Below are 10,252 nucleotides of genomic sequence, written 5' to 3' on the forward strand. Positions count from 1 at the left end.
ACTACAAGATAGTAACAAGGGGAAATTCTGTCTGACAAGTTAAATTCAGGTAGCTTCAGTCTCATGGTTTGAGGGTTTGGGTACCCGTTATGGTCAGCACACATTACATTACATTACAGTCATTTAGCAGACTAACAATAATTGACACACATATGTTACAGAACGAATATAATGGAATGTTTGCCCTAATTGAAAATTGAAATAGGATATCTCATAGACAGACATGCAACTGTTTCAGTAAGAGAAGCAATTTCAGCCTATAACAAATTGAATGTGCTTCTGCAGTTATAGCTGTTACAACCCGTTTTCTCTCCAGGGTATGAAGGGCTTCTAACACTATGACAACATCAATCACTGTGAGTGTGCACAACACAAAGCTCATTGACCTTTTCATGGAATGTTCTATTCAAAACAATAATACCACAGTTTACAGTGCAGTTTACTTGGGCCAAGACGTCCTTGCCCTAGTGACCAAAAGTTCCATGGAAAGGGTCTATATTATTAATGTTTTCTGAGCAGTTACAATTAACATACCGTTTTAATGCAAAACATGTAATCTTGCAATGTAGTATTATTTATCAGGCCTTTGAAATATTCACTAAAAAAAACCCACTGTGGTCTTCCTTGGAAGATGACACAATCTTTACCAGAGGGAGGGAAGCTGATTTGAGGTCTGCCGTTTGTATAGATTAAGTCTGACTCTGAACCAGTTATCTAGAGTTCTGTTACCATAGGTGACAAGTTCTGTACTTTTGATTGACTCTTTCTTGGTCTTCCGCTGGTCCCAATGAATTTCTAATTTCCGCCTTGTGATGATGCTGTTGTCCACACCTTGTAATACCCAATCTCGTCTTCAGAGGTGGCTTTCTTGTCTCTTATCTTATCCTTCTGTCTTCTTATCTTATCTTTCTCAGCGTATGAAGGTGAAGTGGTGCCTGTGCCCCCTCCTCCTCCTCCTCCTCCTCCTCCCGTGAATGTCTCTCACCATGGCCAAGCGTGAGACTGGCAGCACCAGCCCTGTGGTCAGGCAGATAGACAAGCAGTTCCTGGTCTGCAGCATCTGTCTGGACCACTACCACAACCCCAAAGTCCTGCCCTGCCTGCACACCTTCTGTGAGAAGTAAGATCAACCATCAGTTCAGTATACTGTAGCATTTTGTAATCTGGTGTAATTCTAGTTTTATTATTTTAGGGTTTTTTAGGTTTGATTGATTCACGCACATACAATAGACAACTGAAAGACAACCTGCAGATAATAAAAGAACATTTTCAGAAAGTGAAATTGTGCAGGTGGGATTTGAAGCCCAAAGGGCATTTATACGAGAACCCACGCCTAAAAAGAACAGTACAGATAAATATATTCAAGATAAAAGGTTGACAAGACACACTAATTACAATTACACACAAAATTAAAACGAAACAAAATACTAGTGTTAAATTATGTGAAGCATTATCAGGGATAGCATGTATGTATCTTCGTGTTCCATTTCACTGTGTAGGAGGTTGTGACAATATTACAATGAGATTTTGATACAGTAACTTGATTAGGGATGTAAACCAATAATTTAATAATTAAATAATCAGGGCACCAGTCCAAATGGACAGTCTTTTGCCTTGATTTTAGCGTTACAGTAAATTAAGAGAAATAATATCTCCACAGTTGTAAAGATGGGAAGCTGTTTTAATAGCTCCCCCTCTAATTTAATCTGATTTAACGACCACATACACACACGCACACACACACACCTGCTGTAGACTGCTTTTATTTATGCCGGGGTTTGGCTTGAATGTGCCTGGGCACTGCCTCTGGTGTGTTTGGGTAAATATTGAGGCAAACATTCCCAGACTGCATTATTGCGATATCTTTGACAACCAAACATATTGAAACCTCTGTTATCACGTTAATCTTTATCTTGTCTTCTCTCCCTGTGTCTGTGCAGATGCCTACTAAACTACATCCCCCCTCAATCCCTGACGCTGTCGTGCCCAGTGTGTCGGCAGACCTCCATCCTCCCAGAGAAGGGCGTGGCCGCACTGCAGAACAACTTTTTCATCACCAACCTGATGGAGGTGCTGCAGAGAGACCCAGAATGCACCAGGCCCGAGGCCTGCGGTGTGCTGGAGTCAGTCAGCGCTGCTGCAGCCTGCCAGCCCCTCTCCTGCCCCAACCACGAGGGCAAGGTAACCTGCTGGGCGCTACTGAGAGTATGGTGCTGGGCAGCCACATTATAACTTAGAGTATTGTGCTGCACCTATATACCTTAATAAATATATACCCAAGCATCATCTATATACCTTTATATATATACCCAAGCATCATCTATATACCGTTATATATATACCCAAGCATTCAAAATAAAACAGAAATGTAAAAGCTTTAATTTTGTTACTTATTATTGATAGCCTATATATTTTCATTGCATTGATAACTGTGTGTGTGTTCAGCTGTCCCTTGCTCCACTGCGCCCTCTGCAGGTGATGGAGTTCTACTGCGAGTCATGCGAGACGGCCATGTGTCTGGAGTGCACAGAAGGGGAGCACAGGGAGCACGTGACCGTCCCCCTGAGGGATGTGTTGGAACAGCACAAGTCAGCGTTGAAGAATCAGCTGGACGCCATCCGCAACAGGTACACGCGTGCACACACACAAACACACACACACGCGCACACACAAACAAACACAGACACACACATACACACACACGCACACACACACACACACAGACAGACACACACACCCACACACACACGCACACATACACACATACAAACACACACACACATGCACACACACACACAAGATCCCCTTCTGCACATACAGATATTATAGAGCAGGCATTCCCAAACTGTGAGGTGGGCCTCCCCTGGGGGGCCCCAAAGAAATTCAGGGGAGGCGCGGAGGGATGGTTAGAAAAAAAAAAAAGGAAACCTTTTTTTTGTTGTTTAATTTTCTATGGTTTTTATGAATGAAACATGATTTTAAAGGTCAGAAAATCTAAATAAATAATGGGAGAGATGTATATTAAATTTGCGGATAGTGCAGAGAGAGCCTCCCCCCGCAGGCATGAATGTATTGTGTGAAAACGTCATAACGTTAACTAGCAACAGCAGGTGCCACCAAGCTAACTTAGCTGTGTAACGTTAGCTAGCTAACGCTGCCTTGCAAAATGGACAAATTTGGGGGGTTGGGGGGGCCAGTGTGTCACTGTTTTCAGAGGGGAGGCCCACATTGATGGAGTTTGGGAACCCATGTTATAGAGCTTTATCAACAGCTTTACTCAGGCCACACACCATCTATCTTTGCCGGTCCTGCATGGCTCTGCATGCGCAGCCCTCCCCCCCTGACTGTGACTCCGACCCCTGACTACCCAGACTGCCCCAGCTGACGGCAGCCATAGACCTGGTGAACGAAATCTCCAAACAGCTGACGGACAGGAAGAACGAGGCGGTGACGGAGATCAGCAGCACGTTCGAGGAGCTGGAGAAGGCCCTGCACCTGCGTAAGACCGCCCTCATCACTGACCTAGAGAACATATGCAGCACCAAGCAGAAGGTCAGAGTCACTGGAACGCACCAGCGGTCATTACAGCTCTCTCGTGCCTAGATTCATCCCAAATTACTGTCTCTTCATTTGAAAGAGTAGCACTTGTGGTTGAATGCAACCGCTTTGCTGATGTGTAAATCTCACTGACTGCCATTCCCTGATCGTGTGTGTGTGTGTGCGTGTGTGTGTGTGTGTGTGTGTGTGTGCGTGCGTGTGTGTGCGTGTGTATGTGTGTGCGTGTGTGTGCGTGGGCGTGTGTGTATGTGTATGTGTGTGCGTGTGTGTGCTTGTGTGCGTGTGTGTGTGTGTGTGTGTGTGTGCGTGTGTGTGTGTGCGTGTGTGTATGTGTGCATATGTGTGTGTGTCGCAGGTGCTGCAGGCCCAGCTGGCCTGCCTGCTCCAGGGGAAGGAGAACATCCACAGCAGCTGCAGCTTTGCGGAGCAAGCCCTGAGCCACGGCAGCGCCACCGAGGTCCTGCTGGTCCAGAAGCAGATGGGCGAGCGGGTCGGCGCCCTGGCCCGCCACACCTTCCCCGAGCAGCCGCACGAGAACGGACACCTCCGGTGCCAGGTGGAGACCGAGGGCCTGCGCCGCTCCATCCAGAACCTGGGCGTGTTGATCACCACCGGCGCCGTGGGCCACACCAGCGTGGCGGCCGGCGAGGGTCTGAGGCACGCGCTGGTGGGCCAGCACACCACCGTCACCGTCACCACCAAGGACAAGGACGGCGAGCTGGTGAGGACGGGCAACGCCGCGCTGCGTGCCGAGATCGTCGGCGCCGATGGACGCGCCGAGGCGGAGGTGGTGGACAACAAGAACGGCACCTACGAGGTGGGCTACACCCTGCGCTCCGAGGGCGAGTTCGCCTTCTCTCTACTCCTGTACGAGCAGCCGGTGAGGGGGAGCCCGTTCCGCCTGAGGGCCGTCAAGCTCTCGGACGTCCTGCAGTCGCCGGACGACGTCAAGCGGCGGGTGAAGTCGCCCAGCGGGGGAGGCGGCCACGTCAGGCAGAAGGCGGTGCGACGCCCCTCTAGCATGTACAGCACCACCAAGAAGAAGGAGAACCCCATCGAGGACGAGCTCATCTACAGAGTGGGTGGGTACGGCCGCTGGCGTGTGAGCTAGCTGACTTTCATCGTAACTCATGACTGCGTTATATAAAGCGAGTGCAGGGTATTAGCGCTGAGACGCTGTTCTGGCTTATGTTGATGACACAGGAACAAGAGGACGAGATAAAGGGGAGTTTACCAACCTACAAGGCATCAGTACCTCCGGCAACGGCAGGATCGTGGTAGCGGACAGCAACAACCAGTGTATACAGGTGAGAGCGCTGTACTGTAGCATGATGTAGTGGAGTGTGGCGGTGTGGAATGAAATGAGTTTGCTTGAAGAAGAAATTGAGGCTTAGATATCCTGACCCACATGTGTGAAGTACCGATCCCAGTACCTGGGGCTAATGATGAGTGGCTGGGGTTTCCTCTACAGGTGTTCTCCAGCGATGGCCAGTTCAAGCTAAGGTTTGGGGTCAGAGGTCGTTCCCCAGGTCAGCTGCAGCGCCCCACGGGGGTGACCGTCGACATGAACGGCGACATCATTGTGGCCGACTATGACAACAGATGGGTCAGCATCTTCTCCTCCGACGGGAAGTTTAAGGTACGTTCAAGTTTAAGGTGTCCTGAAAGGAGAAAACAGTATTCCTATTACAGGTGCAAGTCTAAACATTCTCCTTGTTACTCTTTAACAGAACAAGATTGGGGCGGGGCGTCTCATGGGCCCCAAAGGCGTGGCGGTGGACAGGAATGGACACATCATCACCGTTGACAACAAGGCCTGCTGTGTCTTCATCTTCCAAGCCAATGGAAAACTGGTGACCAAGTTTGGAGCCAGAGGAACATCAGACAGGCAGTTTGCAGGTATACTGTCCATCTACTTTGGAAGCCCCCTTGTTTTTATGCAATGTACATTTCCCATAGCCTACGGTTGGGCGATTTGACGAGTCTCCTCAACTGCGCATTTCAAAGCTTGTGCCAATAGGCTCTGTGTTGGGCAGCAGTCAATGCACTAAGTTGCATTTTTATCATGTGAATGTTGTAATGTTTTTTCGGACCCAGGAAGACTAGATGATGTCTTGGCGTCAGCTAATGGAGATCCTTGCCAATAAACAAATAAACAAAACGTGATTGCTGGCGCACAGTAGGCTAGGCGCACAGCTGAGGGGAGAGGGGTTCCCTCCTGTTCCCTTTCTTAAGTCTCCTTTTACTGCACAACCAATAGCAACAGTAATCGGTCTAGGTCTAAAAAGAATGATTGGCCTGTACAATCCTATACAAATCACAAGGCAGGTGAGAGGTCTTACCTGCAGGTATACGTACCAGCACATGTCCTGAATGAAATGGAATATCGATCACTTTATTTAAATTATTGTTGTATGAGTTGGTCCTGAGCGGGGTGAGTTGTAGTTGATGCCAAGTATTTGATTTTATAATAATGGTTAAGCAATAAGAATGTCCTGTACCTGTTCTATGTCCAGTTCTTCAGAACTGGTTAGTGGGACTAATGTGATTTGGTTGCATTAATACAAAACCCCCGTTGATATGGCTTCAGGCTTGCTGCAGGGAGAGTGTACGTTATTATTTATGCAATCTATGAAGGCCTTTCAGTCATCTGAATCTAATTTGTCCTTGGTTCCCTTCAGAAAAAAGTGGTGCAAACATTGCTCTAGAACAAAAGCTGAGTAAATCGGTCCCTGCTTTCAGTAAGTATTTATATTTGTTTTGCCCTGACAAAGAATAGACCTGAAAGTAATAACTTACATGTATTTATCCTTTTATGAAGTTGTGCACTTGCTGAATGACCCAAGCCCCCCACCCAATGCTAACCATTTGCCGACATGAAATATATCACAGACAAAAACAATTGTCTACACAGGAAATAAAATAACAGAATAAGATATTAGGGCTGCATGAGCTCAAAAGCAGCTTCAGAAAGCAGTTTATAGGTATAACAGGTCAATTCAAATTGTACGTTTGCAAACTGCAAGGATTATGCATTCGATTTGTGAACAGTGTTAATAAAGTCCTGTTGTGTCGAGAGCACTAAAATAGTATGGAACTTCCTGTCATGTGACTAATCCTCTTTCCCTCTCCCCTCAAGGCCCACACTTTGTGGCCATAAACAACAGAAATGAGATTGTTGTAACAGACTTCCACAACCATTCAGTGAAGGTATGGCTTGCAATCGTTTTGGCACCGTGTGTCTACTGCCAACAAAAATCAAGTTGTCAGTATCTGGCATGACTCCAGGCCTTTTGTTCTCTGTTTTGTCAGATTCATGTCACATCCTTTGTGACTCACTCACATCCTTTACTTACATCACTATGTGACAGGAAAATGTCCCTCTCCAAATGCGTTTAATAACTGATAACTGGATCCCATCCCTAGGTATATAATGCTGATGGGGAGTTCCTGTTTAAGTTTGGCTCTCATGGAGAGGGGAATGGACAGTTCAACGCCCCAACAGGCGTGGCCGTGGACTCCAATGGGAACATCATTGTTGCCGACTGGGGCAACAGTCGAATTCAGGTGGGGGGATGCAGCATTTATGTCATAGTACCAGGACGTTTATGGTACTATATTCTAGTACTGTATCTGGTGACTATTCCATTGAGAAATATCTTAAGTAACAAGAATGAAAACCTCATCTTTGGGCCAGTGGTCTATGGTATTTGAGTGCATGTGATGTATTATTTATTTGTCACTTACAGTATAATACAGGTATCATTTGCAGTGAAATGTAAATGTATAGTAATACACAAATATTTTATATTTAAATAATAATAAATAGTAATAAATAAAAAAGATGATTCATTTATCAGATGTATATGACATGTTTACCATATATAATGACATGCTTAGCTGTACCCAATGTGGGGCTCCAGCCTTGAGAATTTAGTGTCATACGCTACAGACTGAGCTGGCACAGATTAGTACAATCCTATGTGTGTGTTGACATAAAGTATTTTTTTTTACGTTGTCTTTCAGGTCTTTGACAGTTCTGGCTCCTTCCTGTCCTACATCAACACGTCAGCGGACCCCCTGTATGGCCCACAGGGCCTGGCCCTGACCTCAGACGGACATGTGGCTGTGGCCGACTCTGGGAACCATTGCTTCAAGGTCTACCGCTACCTGCAGTAGAGCGGAGGCCTGAGCCACTCAGGCGCCCAAGCGTCCAGCCAGCCAGCTCCACCACAGCAAGCGAGGGCTGAGCTACGACACAACAAATAAACTCCACAGGGTGTAAGATTCCCCTTTTGTCCTTTTGATTTGCACATCAGATCAGACGTATCCTGTTACCGTTGGCAAAACCCCTCAGAAATGCGTGGGTAACCAGCCCATAGTTAATCCCCCCCATGGTGCGTGAAGGAGGCTATGGTCCCGCAAATGCTGGCCCTATCTCACTCACGCTTTAAGCAAAGATGTGCGCAGTAGGTCGTTTGGAATTTGTGAGCCACCTGAAGTGTCGGCAGGAGGCGTCTATCAGGTTAGCGTAGTGGTGTTTCAATTTACATATCAAAATGGGCACGACGGCAATAGCCCAAACAAATTGCATAAACATAATGTTTTGACATACGTTCTAGATAAGAACGATCATCCCAGCATGACTTCTTATAAACTATTCTATTTAACAAATTGGTCTCGGTCGCACAGCACAAGTTTTTATGTAGGGAAACCTTGATTGGCTTGGGGGAATGACACATCTTCAACAAATCATTCAATCATTCCACCCGCATGACAGCAGTCACCTCTACTGACGCTCGGACAGAGTACGAGCAACATACTCTACCAAACCATGTGACCATTGAGCCCACGGTATTTGCCTGTAGTGAGAGTCTGAGAGCGCCAGAAAGTTTGGGCCCTATGTATATAACGTTGGGGTTTCACCTCTTGTCAAGTGACATGAAGCTATGACTGGTGAAGAGAAGGTGTAAAGTGTGTGTATATATTGTTACTGATATCATGAAACCACCGTGTTCAGTGACTTGAGACAGAATCAGAGGTAAATTGAAGTATAACTATTGAGCCATTTTATAAAGGAACTGGTTAGAATGCATGAAGTATTCTACCTTGATTGCGAAGAGGGGAATATAGAATTGATGTTCTGGCTGCTTTTCAATGATCTAGTGAGTGCTGACAGTGATATCTAAAAACGTAATGCTTCCCCATTTAAAAAAAAAAAATCCCTTTCTGAGATCAACTGACTGAGAAACAACCCATCTTACATCATGTCATCACTATCTGGGCATTGATTTTCTGGTACTACTTTACATTACAGCATGGTAATAACATGGTAATACCCTGTTAATATCTACATTATTACTAGGGAATTATCAACAAATTACTAGTAGTTACCAGGAGTAGTTGCCATGTAGTTACCAACTAATAAACCCTGTAATAATCTACACAATTACTAGGAAATTACCAAGTAATTACTATTAGTTATCGGTAGTTATTAGTAGTAGTTACCATATAGTTACCCACTAATAAACCCTGTAATGTCTAGATTATTACTAGGAAATTACTAGGCAATTACTATTAGTTATCGGTAGTTATTAGTTGTAGTTACCATTACCCCCCAATCCCTATTTAAGGTACAATTTGTTACCTGGAAACAGAGGTTTTAGTTAATATGTAATATTGTGGAAACTGAGCTGAAAAATGCAGCTTTACCTGTTTATATGTAATTATATGGTTATTATCCTTCCTAGCATCCCAATTAAGCTCATAGTTAATTATCTGGAAACAGAGGTGGTAATGTGGTAATAACATGGAATCTGGACTGTAAAATGCAACTTTACCTGTTTCTAAGCAATGATATGGTTATATCCTTCCTAAAATCCAAATGAAGGTCACAGTTTATTACCTGGAATAAGATATGGTAGATTCTATGTAATAATGTGGAATCTGAGCTGGAAAATGCAACTTAACCAGTTTCTGTGTAATTATATGGTTATACAGTATCTTTCAGAAAATCCCAACCACCAGAGGTTCTTTGTTCACCCAATAACAGGTGCTCACTCCCAGCATCTTGAGAGAGCTTGGAGATCCTTCAAACAAGACGTCAACCACTACAGAGGCAACTTTACAGTGAAGACGCTGCATAACCTCGCCTTCATTCAGTGGAATTATTAGTTGGGACAAAAACACCGCAAGGGTGTCCTTGGTCACCTCTTTAAAGATATTAGAGCCAAATATTACGTCTACTCGTGTGTGTGTGTGTGTGTGTGTGTGTGTTTAGAGTGACCAGAAGCATCACTGACATTTATTTTATTTGTATATACATTTTATAAAATAAAATAAAATACATGTGATTTATTTAGTGTTACCATTAAAGTTCATATAACTTTTTCATTATTGGTTTGTAAATGGCTTGACATGCCTTCACCCATAATGTATCACCTACCAGCCTAGATTTCTTGGTAACAAACCATGACCTTAGTTCAGATTGTAGGAAGGATATAACTATATAATTAAACCGAAATAGGTAATATTACATTTTCCAGCTCTGATTCCATGTTATTGAATCTATCATCTCTGTTTCCAGGTAACAATCATTGAGTTTAGTTGGGATGTTGGGTAGGAAATAACCATATGATTACATAAAAACAAGTAAAGTTGTATTTTCCAGCTCAGATGCCATGTTATTACATAT

General features: G+C 44.6%; 1 protein-coding gene across 2 annotated transcripts; it reads left to right on the forward strand.

Annotated features, from left to right (window-relative positions):
- Positions 1–974: 974 nt before the first annotated feature.
- On the forward strand, positions 975–7,737 carry LOC311309532 (tripartite motif-containing protein 3-like; the record flags this gene model as incomplete). 2 transcript variants are annotated; one of them, XM_084438858.1, is made up of 11 exons in its annotated part: positions 975–1,120; positions 1,941–2,205; positions 2,404–2,627; positions 3,372–3,552; positions 3,914–4,640; positions 4,762–4,865; positions 5,030–5,197; positions 5,289–5,457; positions 6,698–6,768; positions 6,985–7,125; positions 7,585–7,737. In XM_084438858.1, the coding sequence occupies 11 exons, from the start codon at positions 975–977 to the stop codon at positions 7,735–7,737; spliced, it is 2,349 nt and encodes a 782-aa protein (XP_084294984.1). The 2 variants fall into 2 exon arrangements, with proteins under 2 accessions (XP_084294984.1, XP_084294985.1); XM_084438859.1 differs by having other exon boundaries at positions 1,941–2,181; positions 2,476–2,627.
- Between the last annotated feature and the right edge of the window lie 2,515 nt (positions 7,738–10,252).

This window comes from Borostomias antarcticus (genome assembly GCF_949987555.1).
Source record: "Borostomias antarcticus genome assembly, chromosome: 1".
NCBI lineage: Eukaryota > Metazoa > Chordata > Actinopteri > Stomiiformes > Stomiidae > Borostomias > Borostomias antarcticus.